The sequence below is a fragment of the Bubalus bubalis genome, chromosome 12 (genome assembly GCF_019923935.1).
Source record: "Bubalus bubalis isolate 160015118507 breed Murrah chromosome 12, NDDB_SH_1, whole genome shotgun sequence".
Taxonomy (NCBI): Eukaryota; Metazoa; Chordata; class Mammalia; order Artiodactyla; family Bovidae; genus Bubalus; species Bubalus bubalis.
The window spans coordinates 98,999,748-99,014,679 of NC_059168.1; the positions used below are offsets into that span (position 1 = coordinate 98,999,748).

A 14,932-nucleotide genomic window follows, 5' to 3' on the forward strand; every position below is an offset into this window, starting at 1 on the left:
TCCCCCAGATTTTTCTCACTGTTCCCCTATAGATTGATTTTGCCTGCTTTTGAACTTCGTGTGTTTGGCTTCTTCTGCTCAACTTTGTGATTCACCTGTGGTGTGTGGAACAGTGCACCTTCTTCCTTGCTGCGTAGTGTTCCAGTGTATGACCATAGCATAGGTTATCTGTTGTGCTGCTGATGGACAGTTTAGTTGTGGGATGTTTCCACATTTTGGCTGCTATAAATGATACTGCCATGAACATCCTTGCATATGTCTTTGGTGAACATCGGGCACAAACTCCCTTGCTGGGAGTATGAAGAAGGAGGACATCTCTGGGGATGTCAGTGAGTTACTCGATGGGAAAGTTGAATAGCTTCTTTTCAGGTCCCTCTCCTCTTGTCCCCAGAGCCGTGTCCTCTGGAGGGAGGGTCAGCAGATGAAAAGCCCCACCCCAGGGTGGTCTTTGTTGTGTAGAAATAAACGCTCTCCCATCTCTTCCTTCTGTGGGAGTTGGGATATCATGCCGAGATGCTGCCTCTGGGCGCCTGCCCAATCTGCTGCTGCCACTGTGTGTCTCTTGTGTTACCAGGAAGCAGAAAACTTGGTGGCCACGGTGGTCCCCACCAACCTGGCAGCCGCTGTGCCCGAGGTGGCTGTTTACCTAAAGGAATCCGTGGGGAACTCCACGCGCATCGACTATGGCACAGGTACCTGTGACCCCCGGCGGCGCCTCTTGGCTTCACTGCGGTTCTTTCTTGGACTGCCTCCTCTTTGCTCTGGGTTGTGTGGGATGAGGGAGCCCTGAGCAGGCAGCCCTGGGGTGCAGTCGGTGCAGGGAAGCCGGCTGCTCCGACTTGGGCCACCAGGGGGAGCCGGTGCCACACACGTGGTGGCCTCAAGCACAGAGCTGATTTCTGTTCCTTGTAAAATGGCCTGACTGTGCGCTTATCACCATCCCCAAACTGACAGCTTACTGAGCACTTACTATATCCCAAAACAGCGCTTACAGAGACCCTGAGAACTGAAAGAGCCTGGCAGTCTCTGGCAGTGCTGTGGGGCATTACTCTCAGCCACAGTGGCCATTAGAGGGAGCGCTGTGGCACCTTAAAAAAAAAGAGAGTTTCTCTATTATGTAGGTCGGGGTGGCTGGGGAGGGCCCCTGCTTTGATAGGCCCGTCTTGCCTTGCCTTTCCTTTCCTCACTGAAGCAGGCAGATGCAGGAGCTGCTGCTCTCTCGGGCCCTTCCCTTGCCTCTAGAGGAGCCCAGGCCAGAGGGGCAGGCCTGGAGAAGGGCCCCCTTGGACCTGGGTTCTGGGAAAGTTTTGTCATCTGCTCCCCTGATGCTGAGGAACAGGCTTATTATCAAGTGAGACTTTCAGGGGCGGAGCTTTGACTGTGACCAAGCAACCTGTAGGGGAGAGGGACCAGGTCAGCAGGGACTGGGTCTTTCTTCCACTCTCAGATGCTCCTTGTTGTCCAGGGGTGATGACTGCCCCTGTGTGGTGGTGGCTTGAACTCGAGCTGGTCATGATCCTAAACTGTGCAGCTGAAAGTACCAGCTCATAAGCATTCCAGGCCCTGGGAGGGGCCCACGGAATCATAAACTATCAAACAAGGGCAGAGACTTTTGCCTCTGTCCCGTCAGTGCCTGACCTGGACCGTGACTGCTCCTAGAGTAGGTGCTCAATAAATAGGGTCGAATTGATGAGTGAGTTAAGCCTCCCAAGTACAATGTGAATGCTTCTGGAAGAATCGCCAGCCTAGGCCTTTAGGAGTAGAATTATAGTACTGGTGGTCCTTAAAGGCACCCTGGTCTTTCTGGATGCGGAAGAGGCCCCTTTACCTCCATGTTGACCTCCTGCCTTAGATGGGACGTTATTGGTGATTTGGACTCTGGTGAGACTGAGAACAGTCCTACTCCTTCTGGAAGACTGTCAACCTCGGCTGTTTTTTCTCTCCCAGGACATGAAGCAGCCTTTGCTGCTTTCCTCTGCTGTCTCTGCAAGATCGGGGTGCTGCGGGTAGATGACCAAATAGCCATTGTCTTCAAGGTGTTCAATCGGTGAGTGAGCCAGGCGGGAAGGATGGCTGCTGGTGGTAGGAGAGGCCGGGGGTGGGGGGTCTCTTTCCTCCTTGTTGCTGTCAGACTGGGGACAGGGGCCTGGCAGGAGCTCCTGAGTGGCTGTGGGTTCTCTCGTTCTGTCCTAATCAAGCCATGACTGTGAACAGGGTGTCCAAGACTCCTCCTTCCGAGAGCTTCAGATTCAAGTAAAACTCAGTGACGGGAAAGTTACCTAACGGCTGCTGACGCTTCTGTGGTGTTGATCACGTAGAGGTTCTTTCTAAGCACCTTACATGCAAGTCTTTTAATTCTCATGACCACCCGAGGAAGTAGCAACTGTCATTTTCACTTTACAGATGAGGAAACTGAGGCATAGAGAAATCAGGTCTCTTCACTGAGGTCACGGCCAGCTGAACCCAGGCAGGCAGGCAGGCTCTGACCGGTTCCCCTCGCCACCCAGGCCACCTCCCTGCACATGGGCGTGTCTCAGTCACCCGAGGGCGTTGACAGAAGCTGCAGCTCCAGGGCAGTTCCTGGAGGAGTCTAAGGGGTGAGAAGCTGCAGCTCCTGCCCGGGCTCTCACATTGTCAGGAGGTGATGGCACTCACCTTCCCAGTTGGTGTGTTGCCTGTTTCCTGGGCCAGAGGAGGCTGAATGTGAGAGAGAAAAATGAAGCTACATTATTTTGAGTGTATCGGCTGATGTGTAACTTGGCGAGTAGGCTTTAATTAACCTGTTGCCCTCCTTGGTGGTTCTTTGTAGCCTCCTCTGCTCCACTAGCTGAAGGGCTGAGACTGTCTTTCTGCTTTTTGCCACCCACCTGCCCTTCCCCACCCTCCGGTGCAGGTACCTTGAGGTTATGAGGAAGCTCCAAAAGACGTACCGAATGGAGCCAGCCGGCAGCCAGGGCGTGTGGGGCCTGGATGACTTCCAGTTTCTGCCCTTCATCTGGGGCAGTTCACAGCTAATAGGTACTGAAGTGGGGCGTGGACCCCCCACCCCCAGCCCCCCTTCCTCCCTTCCTTCCTTCCCCTCCCTCCCAGGGCACGCGCTGACAGCTTGTAAAGCAGGCATCAGAGCAGCTATTGATGGATCCAGCTTGCTGCTGACCCGCTGCTGCAGCCGGCGGCGTGGCAGGCCAGGGAGGCGGAGGCCATGCACCACCGAGATAATGGGAGTGACACGGGCTGGGCTGAGGGCACATGCTGGGAGCACAATTGACTGGTGTGAGACGCGCCCCCACTCCTGGCCACGGCTGTAGGGTCTTATGTTGAAAATGAGGGGTTCTTTTGACTCGGTGACCAGCGTCATCCACTGTTATTATCGAGCTGTGCACAGGGGGCCGTCGGGGAGCTGCTGCCGGATGCTGGTCCAGGGCCCGCCCACTATGAGCCTGCTCTGGTGGTGGTTCCCCTTACTTTCCCATGGGCAAGCCAGAGTGGGTTAGGGTTCCATGTCTACTTGCATATAGAATTAACTGCCTTAAAAATAACATTAGTAAAGGATGCTTTGTTGAGTCCTTGCCCTGTGCCAGGCCCGCTCTTGGTGCTTCAGGGAGATCATCTCGAGGACCCTGGGCAGGGTCTTTGCCAGCAGACCGTCAACACTGACCTGGGCAGGCGCCATGCTGAGGGCTTTAGGCCGGTGCTGATGGCTAGGTACCCTCCCCACCCCCAGCCCTTACAGGGTATTCTTATCCCCACTGCACAGATGAGGAAACTGAGCCGCATGGCTGGAAAGAAGCAAGGCTGGTACTCATTACACTAGAGTACACACACAGGGCTGCTTACTGCTTCTGCGAGATCAAGTGTTGAGGGCGCAGGGGCAGATCTTAGGCCCTCAGGCGGGTGTTAACGGGGCTGGTTTGCTGTGGCCCGGTGGTGCCAGTGCCTGGTTCTGAACCTCGGGGCTCTTTGCTGCTTCCAGACCACCCATATCTGGAGCCCAGGCACTTTGTGGATGAGAAGGCCGTGAACGAGAACCACAAGGACTACATGTTCCTGGAGTGCATCCTGTTTATCACCGAGGTGAGAGAAAAGGAGTAAGGAAGGGGCCCCTGGCAGCCTCCGGGCCAAAAGGGCCTGAGGAGCCAGAGCTGCTGTCTGAAGGGGGCGGGGCCACCCCTGAAGCAGGTTATTGAAGAGGAGGCCCAGCTAGGCCTCTCTGAAAGGCAAAGCCACCTTCTGGCTGTCCAGTATCTCCTCCCCTAGATCAGTTTCTACTGGAGCTGACGGATTAAGACCTGGTCATTAGGTGGACTTGGTGACTGATGAGGCAGGTCTGAAGGGTGGGTGGGTGTCAGCATCTCTTGAGTGGGCCCCCCAGCGTCTGTAGAGCTACGTGTGTGTGGATGTGTGTGATGGAGCCTTTGTAGGAGTTGGAGAGACTGGAGTGGACAGCCAGACAGATTTCTGTTGAAGGTTCACACCTCTGTTGGTGTCTGAGGACAGAGGCCTCATGAAGTGCTGGAAGTGAAAGTTAGTAGGCCTGGACCCTCAGGCCACCCAGCGGAGATCATTTAGGTGCGTGTTGTTATCCTGCTAAAGTAGGATCTCCCACAGTGTGGCCTTGGACCACTTCCTAGGGTCGCCTGGGGAGCTTGTTGAAATGCACAGTCTTGGGCCCCACCTCAGCTTTCTGAATCCGAATCTTGGGGGACATGCGCTAGGACCCTGAATTTAAGCACAGGACATGAGCCAGGTGACTATGCATCAAAGATGGGGGCCCACTGCTTTAGGGGCCTCTCAAGAGGCCTTTTCAGCTTCCCTGCCTAATGCCTGACCCCCACAGACTTCCAAGGGGTGCCCTGGCTCTGCCTCCTGCAGAGGTCCTGCCCACATTCTCTGTCCTAATGCCTACAAGCATTCCCCTGGCCCCAGTGACCTCCCTGGCACTCTCGTGGATCCCCCCTCCCTGTGGGGGCTGCTCTCTCTGCTGCCCATTCTGTCCCCTGAAGAGAGGGCCACCTGGTTAAACAGCCGTAACTGCAGGCTCTCCTGGTCAGCATTCGGCTCAGGCCTCTGCCAAACTCCAGAGGCCAGAGGGGAATGACACGTTTTTGCAAGTCAGCAAATGAAGCCTGTTCTGACGGCTGAGTGGCCGCTGCTTCATTCCCTGAGATGTGCTGCCTTCAGCACTGTAGGCACCCCAAGGTCAGAAGGACTCCAGGGCAGCCTGGCTGGCTGCCTTGAGAGCCAGTCACATGCTGCTGTCTCCAGGCTAGGTCGGGAGGGTCTGCAGAGCCCGGAGACACCTGGGGCTGGGCGGGGAGAAGGGGTGGCTTCGCTGGCCCCTCTAAGAGGCTAAGCCGGTTAGGCTCCCCCAGATGGCTGGCCAAGCCCCAGGGCCCCTATTAGTAACTAATGAGGTGGAAGACCAGGCTGGGCCTCAGGGAATATGGAAATTGACTCCACGTTAAAATTTTGTATTTTTGTTTATTTGTTTGATTATGCTCGGTATGTATAAAAACCCAAAAGCCTTCCCAAAATTTGGGACGCAGGTCTTCTGCTCGAGGAAATCCTACAGTGGCCGCTAGGTGGTGCTAAAGACACACTGAACTTAGCGGAGGTTTTGCTAATAGATGAGGTAGAGGCGTGAACTGGGAGGAGGCAGGCAGGCCCTCGAGTTCTAGGTTGTTCTGCACCCTCTGTTCAAGGCCTGGTTCTCACCCTGGGTCTGGTGCTTGGGCGTGGTGGGAGGCGCTGGATGCTAGCAGGGGCATGCCGCAGAGCTCAGAGTGCTGGCAGGGGCCCCCTCACCCATTTGGCCCGCCCTGAGCCGGCTGGCGCGGTTCCTGTTGAGGGCACACATTGTGCTCGTTCTCCAGAGTCCGGGCTCAGCACCCAGACAGGGCTTTCGCAGCGCCTCGGTGGTGGAGAGGGAGGCCCTGGCTGACGGCTGCAAGGAGCTCTGTGTGCCATGGCCTGTGTGCTGTGGCCGGGACGGGGGCAGTGTTGCCTCTGCAAAACCAGGGATTCACTAGGGCTGGCGCAACTGGGAGACTGAACAGACAAGAGTTGGAAAGGAGACCGGGCCAGCCTGGGACCTGCCCTGGTGGCCCTGGGCCTCCAACACAAGGCCCTCACGGGGCAGGCTTCTCCACCTCAGGAAATGCAGCCCTGGCGCCTTTAAGAGCCCAGGGCAGGCAGGAAAAGAATTTCAGTTTCAATCTGGCTTCTAAATTTGGAGTTTTGGGAAGGGAGGGATCAGATTTCAGCTGGAAGGGAAGGAGCTGACAGGAAGGCGCTGTGCAGAGCCTCTCCCCCGCCCCCCCCACCCCATCCCCCCTCAGTTACTGACAGAGGAACCATTTACAAAAGGCCGATTCTCTTGGGAGTGGAGAGGCAGGAACGCAGCGTCTGTGAGTAATTTCCTGCTCAATATGGCTGCTCTGACTCACACAATTCCCCTGGGGTCACTGCGGGACTGCAGCTCGCTTGCTCGTTCTAGCTTTCTCTTCTCCCTTTGTGGCTAGAATGAGCTAATTTTTTTCTGTCTTCTCGACCCCATTCCTTTTCCCCCTCATCTGTTTTCCTTTCCAGAGTTACAGAGACTCCTTCCAAAGGGCTGAAGGGTGGTGGGGGTGGGGCAGCCCCTCTAGAGAAAGCATCTTTGGCCTTTCCAGGGAGGGGGCCAGGGCCTCTGGGGCCTCAGGGCTCAGGCCTCCCCTGGCTATGCCAGGGTGCCAGAGAGGCCTTTTGGCTCACCATCCCATGCCCCTAATGGGGAAGGCCAGCCCAGCAAGCAGAACCTCTGGTTTCCCCACGCCCCTTTGCTAGCCTTGGCCGAAGAGCCCTTGCTGAGCAGACTCGTGGAGCTGCAGCTGTGACAGAGGCCAGCAGAGTGCCTCCTGGGTGGTTTCTCACAGGGCTCAGTCCAGAGTGAGACTGGTTCTATAGCTCCAGTGATCCCTGAGCTTCTCAGGGCCTGGAAGTATGCAAGAGAGGGCTGGAGCCTGGCGCTCCTCCTGTGGGGCAGGGCGCTTGGGGAAGGGGCGGGGAGAGGGGAGGATAGGGTGGAGTCTGATGGAGTGGGGCTCCAGAACAAAGCTCAGGGCGAGGACCAGCACCTGCAGGCTGGGGGCTCCTGGCTGCCTTCCTGGAGGAAGGAGTCTTAGAGAGAGGAGGGGGAAGTCTGGGTGAAGGGACCAGCCCAGGAGAAGCCCAGTGGGGACCTTGGGCTGTGGCCTCACTGCTCAGGGAAGGAGCCTATTGTCCATGCTCCTGAACCTGGGGGTTGTGACAGGTTTTTGCAGGGGGACTTGGGCCAGGGAAGGGAGATGACAGGGTTAAGTAAAATGGCAGCTTTTTCAGCTTTGATCTTGCAGTTTTGTAAGCGTTGCCCTCACTGGGGGAGTGAGAGAGTGGGTCACCAGGTGAATCCACAGCCATGGGTGAGGGCTTTGTGCTCGTGGGACCCGCACTCATGCCCAATACAGAGAGAGGGCTGAGGGACCCCCATCCCTTCTCCCTGGAACAGCTTTCCACCAGCCCCGCCTCCACACATAACCTCTTCTGGAACCTTCCACCTACTCGAGGTCCAAGTCAGCTTTCTTGCCAGCTCAGCCTCTGCTTTTCAGACTTTTTTTTTGACACCTGCGCTCAGGGTCCCGTCCCCCAGCATCAGCCGGGGAGGGAGCAGTGTGGAGGGGATTGTGAACTGCTTGTTAATAAATACAGATGTGCTGGCCTTGTGCTGTCTGAGGGGTGCACTCAGGCGCACGCACTTCCTCGTCTCAGCGCTGGTTTCTGAGATCCTGGAGGCTCCACTGGGCCTGCTGCAGGATTTCTTTCAAGAGGAGGGACTGGGACCGTACGGTCCTTGCTCCTGCCTGTCTCTTGCTGCTGGGGTTGCCATCCCTTCTCCACTCGGCTGCCAGGTCAGGCTGGCTTTCTAAAGACCTTCCTCCCGCATCTGCTGCAGGTGACCCGTGTTTTTCCCCTCTTTTCCTTCCTCCCTCCGCCTCCCATGAAGAAGGCAGTCAGGTGCTTGGGCTTGGTCCAGGCCCTCTCCCAAACCGACCCTTCCCTAGGCTCTTCCAGCTCTACCTGTGGCAGGCCAAGAGAGACCCTGTCTCTGGCACGTGTGTGTATGCGTGCACGTGGGCACATGCACACATGCGCCTGCCTGCACGACTGCCACCCTATAGGTGCATGCTGCCACCTGGTCTTCGTGAGAGTGTGTGTGTGTGTCTGTATATACGTCTATGTGTGTTTGCATGTGTATGTATGTGCTTACATGTTGTGTGTGTGTACACATGTGTGTGCTGGAGCAGCCTTGCTGCAGGGGAGCATGTGGTAGGCTCCAGGGCCCACCTCTCCAGCTTGTGAACTCTTCTTTTCCAGATGAAGACAGGCCCCTTTGCAGAACACTCCAACCAGCTGTGGAACATCAGCGCTGTCCCCTCCTGGTCCAAAGTGAACCAGGGTCTCATCCGCATGTATAAGGCCGAGGTGAGTGGGGACTGGCTGGCACTCTCGGTTCTGGGCGCCCTCACCCCCACCCCACTGTTCTGCTCTTGGTCCAGCTCTGAGTTGTGGGCCAGCTCCCTCTGACACCTGAGGCCTGTGAATCTCTGTCCATGGGATGGGCAGCCGGAAAAGCCCTGTGACTGAGGCCAGACCCTGCTGCTCCTGGGTCTCTGTTCCCACTTGTCAAATGGCTGGAGGCCCTTCTCAGCTCTGTTCCTGTGGGGACGCGAAAAAGGAAACAGGCTTGGGAAAAGGCTCTATCCTTTGGAGACATCATCCAAAGTGATGTTTCTCCCACCTTGGTGTGTCTGATAGCTGGGCAGGTGGGAGGTCTTGTGGGGAGGCCCAGGGCTACATTTTTAATAACCGCTTCTGGGGTCCTCCCTGCTCTCCAGTCAGAGCAGCAGGGAGAGGTGTGGGCCTCCGGAGCTCCCCCTGCTGGGAGGCGGTCACCCTCTCTCCTGCCCCCTCTGCTCGTCCTCCTTGGCACCCTTCTCCCATCCAAGGACGTGACTTTTTCTCTGGCAAGTAGGGAGGAGACATTTCTTCCCACCCTGTTCTTTTCTCTAGCTCCTTCCACATCTTAGGCAGACCAATCCTAGATGTGCTTGACCTTGACCCGGGAGGGCCTGGCGTGAAGTCCCTCACCCGGAGCAGTGGGTCCCAAACTCCCCTCTTTTCACCCTCTGGCTGGTGGTCTCAGGTGTTGTTCTGGAGGTGCTTCTCTCTTGACCCTTGGTCATCCCTCTCCAGAGAAAGGGAAGGTTGTCTAGGTGGCCTCCTTACAGCCAGAGCTCACTCAGGGCCGTCAGCAGAGGCAGAGGAGCAGGAAGGGCAGGGTGCAGGGTGCTGGGTGCGGCTGGGAGTACCAGCGCTTCCAGTGGCCTGGATCCTTCTGTGCCGCCCTGAAGGGGTTAAAGGCGCTGGGACTGACCAGGCCTGGCCCTCTCCCTCCCTTCCGCCCCCTCCCCCTCCGGTCCCCTTCCTCTGGACTTCACATCCTGTGTTTAGGTTCCAGCCCACATACCTCTCTAATCTGAGAGGAGCCTTTGCTGGGGCTGGGCAGGCTCCATCCGGCCCTCAGCCCTCCACGCTGGCCCTCCTGCTGGAGAGTCCCCAGAGCACTGCCCTCTGTGTGTCCTGTTGTTCTCGACCCCTCCCCACCCCAGTCCCACAGTGGGTGCTGAAGGGGTCTCCCCGCTACCGCCCTCTCCAGGCCCCCCACCCCCCACCTCCCCATAGGCTGGACTCTGGTGCCTTCCCTGCCTGGGATCTTAGATGCTGTCCTTCCTACAGGCTCTTACTTGAGTAACTAAACTTATCTTGACCTGGGCCCCTAAGGGCGGAAGAGGAGGCCCTGCCTCCAGTCCCTACCTTTGTCCAGAGGCAAAAGAACCCTGGCTGTAGGAGCAGGGTAAGACTGCAGCCCTGATGGTGCCGCACAAACAAAGCGGTCGAAGGTGGAACAGTTGTCCATGTGTCTCTGGCTGTTGAACACAGGAGGTCAGCGACTGAAAACTGCCCGCAGCTCAGGACCAGACAGAGGGAGCGCTGAGCAGATAACCCAGTGCCCTTCCTGAAACCCAGAAATTGCGGCTCTGGGTGCACACAGCCTGCCAGCCGCTGTGAGGTGGCCGTGCCTTGGTAGGACAACCCTGGGACTCGCTGACTCTTAAGTCTAGGGCCACCGAGTCCCTGTAACCTGCAGCAGCCATTTATAAGTTGCCAGCAGGTCACCCTTAGTCTGTGATCCCTGGGGTTGTGGAGATGCACGCTCCCTGAGCAGAGGAAAGCTAGGAACGGACTCGTTCTTCCAGATGGGTTCCAGTCCTTAGGGACCTTGGGTCCTTGGGGACCTCCGAGGCCTGCCAGTTCTGAAGTACAGAGGGGGGTTAGCAGAGGCCAGAGCCCGAGACAGAGTTGGCTGCGGGAGGGGAGCTGCCCTGAGTTGCCACAAAGGCCTGTCTGGGCCTGGCGTTTGGGCCCAACTGCCTGCATCTTCAAGCTGCCTGTCTCGGCCTTTCTGAGTGGAAGAACCAGATGCTTCTGGGGCCCTTGGTGGGGTGGGCCTGTCTTTCCTGAGGGCTGGCCCCATGCAGGTGTTCCCTTCAGAAGGGTCTGTCAGGACCGAGGAGCCCCTTCTCTCCCTGACTCCGTGGGAGCTGGGAGGGCCGCCCACTGGAAGGTCTGGACTCAGCCTGGCTGAAGCAGTTGCTCTGTCCAGAGCACAGGTATTGCCAGCACAGGTCACTGCTCCGGAGAAGAGGCGCGGCCTGAGGCGCCTCTGCTGTGACCCTGGCGCTCCACTTCTTTTGCCCCAAGCAGCCCTTTGCCTTTAGCCCAGTTCCTCACCTCCCCTGGCCCTGGGGAAGCTTGTTTGGGGGATCCCTGAGAACGGAGTGAACAGAACCCCTGCTCCAGCCCCCTAAGCCTCTTGCCTTTGTAACTTCTCAGGCCTGAAAGCTAGAAGCAGGGTGATCTTTGACCCTTTCTGGAATTCCAGGGCCCTAGGGGGCCCCCCTTTGACAAACTCCTACCACTTCCTCCATGACCTAAGCACAATGGCAGCTGCCTTTGCCTCTGGCCTGGATTTGCTGCTCCTCCCCGCCAGGGGCCACCCCCAGCTGTCTGCCCCCCACTTTGTCTGCCCCAGGCCCAGGAGTCTGACTTTGGCCTGGAGCTCTGCTCCCTCACACAGCTTAGCTCCCCATCCTTCCATCAGAGATTTCCCTTCCTGCTCACCTCCAGGCCCTCTTCAAGCCTTGTGGACCATCCCCTACTCTGAGAGACAGACATACGCGCGCGTGCGCGCGCGCACACACACACACACACACACACACCCCCACACCCCCCCCCGCCCCCCCCCCCCCACACACACCACAGCCCCCATGGCAAAGGCCCCTTCATCTCTGCTGCTGGCTCTTGAGGTCAGGGACCCTGGGCCAGCGCTGGCCTTTGTTCCTCTGAGGTAGCAGGAGAAGGGGACAGTAACAGGATGGGACCCTTGCCCTTTCTGAGGCCAAAATCCTGTTCCAGCCCAGCCAGGAGGTGCACATCCTGCCTGCCTGTGCAGCCAGAGGTCTGAGAGGAAGCCCCCTTCCCTTGCATGCGTGGGGCTGCTGCCTGTGTGGTGGGCTGAGGCGGGGGGTGGGGGTGGGCCCCCTCCTTTCCGGGCCCCGCGTGATGCGGACACGGTGCCTGGGCCAGAGGGCAGGCCCTGCTTCTCCCGTCTCCCCTCCTCTGCCACAGCCCTGGGCCGAGGCCCTGGCCCGACTGGCTTCAGGCAGCCACCCCCCTGCCCATTGTGCTTGTTCTCTGCCCGAGCACTGGGCTGCTGGGAATTGCCCTGCGGTGGGGGAAGTTGGGGGGCTGTCAGCCAGTTCTTCCTGTCTCACTCTGAAGTGCCAGGATGGCTTTCTCAGTCTGGAGAACTGAAAAGTGGGAAAACGGGCCCTGGGCCCATCTTAGCTGGCGTCCCGGTGTATCCGCATGCCTCTTCTCCAGGACGGGCCCTGGGCAGGGGTCCCCGTGGTCTGGAGGGCTCTTTTCCCCTCTGGGCCCAGTGGTGTCACCTGGCTGCTGCCTTGTGGGGTTGGGCGCCTTCTCCCCCCACCTCCTCCCTCCCTCTCACTCTCCTGTCCTTACCGGGGCCTGGCCTGATTGTTGTGGAGTGGGTGGCTTTAGGTGGGAAGGGCTGGTCAGGAACGGGTGGGAAGCTCTGTTCTTCCCCAGAGGCTTGGGGGCTGCTCTGGGGCTGGGCCACTTCCCGGGCCCTGGACAGACACCTGCTGCAGCCGCACATGGGAGTTGTCTGGGGGTCTGTCCGAGGCCTGAGCAGCCGGGCAGGGCTTGGCAGGGCACCACGCAGCTCTCACTTGTCCTCTCCACCCTTTCTCCTCGCAGTGCCTGGAGAAGTTCCCCGTGATCCAGCACTTCAAGTTCGGGAGCCTCCTGCCCATCCATCCTGTCATGTCGTCGTGCTGAGAGCGGCCTGTCCTGGCTGCCATTCCCGTGCCTGCCCTCCCCGACTCCAGCTGCTGCCCCCTCCCCACCCCCTCCCCTTGTTCTTTCTGTTTGATGAGAGGCTGTTTACTGGGGTGGGTGCTAAGTGCGGGGCTGATAGAGGCTCAGGGCATAGGGCTGAAGGACCCAGGTCAGGAGAAGTGACCAAAGTGTGGCCAGATTCCCGCCTTGCCCTGCGTGGACGGGCAAGGTGAAGGGGCCAGCGCAGGGTCCCGGGGCCCTGCTCCTGCCCTGGCCTCCCTCTCCTTCCATTCAGTCCCATCTGAGCCCAGGCTGACCCGGCCACCGTGGGGTGGGGGGAGGTACTCTGCTGTGGCCATTGCTTTCCCTCGCAGGTTGCCTTTCTAGGGGTTGGAGCAGCTGCTTCCCCCGCTGGGTGAGGCAGTTTCCTAAGCCATGTTTGGGCGGGTGTCTGGGGGTCCTGAGGGCTGGAGGCTGAGGTTGGCAGCCAGCCTGGGGTGGGGTTGGGAAGGGAGAAGCGTGGACTCTTCTGGCTGGTGACCCTCCCAGCTCGTCCTCACGCTGACCCCTGGCCTGTGGGGGCCCCTGTGTCCAGTGCCTCATCCTTGCTTTTCTGCTCTCTGGCTCCAGGGTACCCTCTGGAGGGCCCGGCAGGGCTTGCTCCCCAGGCTCTCCCTGGCTGGGAGCGGGTGGCAGAAACTCTGGAGGAAAGAGGGTGGGCTGGGGCCGGTTGCCTCCATGTAGCACCTGGGCTGCTCCCTGCATTCTCCGGCTGCTCCTGCTCCCTCATTGCTGCTGCTTCTGCAAGCCCTTGGCGCTGCTTCCCCGCCCCTCGTCCTGCTGCCTCCCTGGACTTGCCCGGTGGGGCTCCAGGAGGAGCTGTGAGGATGGGCAGGGGCAGGGCTGGTCCGGACTGGGGGCTACTAGCAACAGCCAGCCAGCTCCAGAGTTTTCTTCTGGGGGAGGGCTGCTCCCAGTCCTGACTCTCCGCTGCCCCCTCCCCGTATCTGGGCCCACCCACCCTTCTGGGAAGGGGGAGCACCTGAGAAGCACAATTGAGGGGCTTGGCCTTCGGGTCTGGGCCGATGGCCTGGGCAGAGGCTGGGACAGGGGCCGCCAGAGTCACAGAAATAGTTTCCTAGAAGAGGCTCAGCGCCTGCCTCCCCCCAGGGCCCACACCACCGCCTTCCTGGCTCCTCCTCCCCTGCGCCCCCAGGGCCCCCCCGGCCCTGGTGCCTTCGTTGCTGTTCAGATTAAAGCCTCTGTTTTGCACCTGCCGCCTGTGTGAGGTGTGTCTTCATGCCGTGCGCTTGTTCCCTCCACACGGCAGTCTGTCCCCCATCAAGTCCCTTCCCTTGGGCCAAGGAGTCTAGGGCTTGAGTTGTTTCAGCTGAGGTCTGGGGGCCCTGAGCAGGCTCAAAGCTGAGCCCTGGGTTCAAATCCTGGTTGTCGCCACGCCCAGCTGCAAGGTCTTAGGTAAATTACTGATTTTCTCTGATCCTCAGCTTCCTCATCTATAAAATGGGGATACACATAGGGTGATTGTGAGGAGCCAGTGCGGGGTGTGAAGTCCTCAGCACAGGGCCTGGCACACAGCAAACGCTCTCTGGTCACTGTGGCTGTTCTGAGCCCCTGGGTCAGCCCCGAACTGGCCTGAGCAGTCATTGGATTGGGCCTGGCTGACTGTGAACTGGGCCCCTGAAGTTTTTAAGGGGGTACCCTCTGCACGCTCTCCACTCCTCATGTCCATGTCCTGCTGGAGTTGGAAGTCTGGGTTGGGCTGCTGTGCCCTAGACTTGGCTTCTGTCTTCAGACGAGCCTCCTCTAAAAACAAGATCCCTTAGCCTTTGGCCCAGCCTCGGAGGGGAGGCCTCGCACAGGGTAAGGAGAGCCTGGTGGCCAAGAGCCCTGCCTTTGGAGTCAGACTGATGTGAGTTCAAACCAAAGCCCGTGCAGCTTGGTGGCTTGGAGACCCTGATAGTTGACTTCATGTCTGAGCCTCTGTTCATAAAAATGAGCAAAGTAATACTTAGGTCATGGGTTCTGGGATTCATTCATTTCTCAAGTAGTGGCTGTACTTTCTGCATTCTAATGTTGATGACAGTAACTCTAAACATACCAAGATTGTTAGGTGGTGGTGCGTTACTATAAAGAAGAAAAGCAGAGCAATTAACTAGAGAGGGTCAGCAAGGTACTTGAGTTACAAGGGTCAGGAATGACCTGAGCTGAGACCCCAAAGAGGAGAAGGATCTGCTGGCAAAGGCGGGGGAGCAGCAGCGTGGCGGAGCCCCTCTGGGGAAGGGAGGGGGAGGAAGCCAGGCTCGGGGGCGGTGGGGGTTGGGGGGTGGAGGGCCCCTTGTGAGCTCTGTGTCAGTGTTTGGAGTCCAGCTCGGCTTGGAGTAGTCTTTGGGAAGCTGCGGAGGGTTTTGCA

General features: G+C 58.6%; 1 protein-coding gene across 2 annotated transcripts in view; it reads left to right on the forward strand.

Annotated features, from left to right (window-relative positions):
- The window catches only part of PTPA (protein phosphatase 2 phosphatase activator), a 32,903-nt gene extending 19,125 nt beyond the window's left edge, over nt 1-13,778 (forward strand). For both annotated transcript variants that reach the window (XM_006065310.4, XM_006065311.4), the window contains exons 5-10: nt 575-692; nt 1,948-2,047; nt 2,894-3,018; nt 3,974-4,074; nt 8,392-8,499; nt 12,421-13,778. In XM_006065310.4, the coding sequence (XP_006065372.3) occupies nt 575-692; nt 1,948-2,047; nt 2,894-3,018; nt 3,974-4,074; nt 8,392-8,499; nt 12,421-12,501 (633 nt within the window). In that variant the 3' untranslated portion in view covers nt 12,502-13,778. The remainder of the gene's footprint in view (nt 1-574; nt 693-1,947; nt 2,048-2,893; nt 3,019-3,973; nt 4,075-8,391; nt 8,500-12,420) is intronic.
- Nucleotides 13,779-14,932: the final 1,154 nt, after the last annotated feature.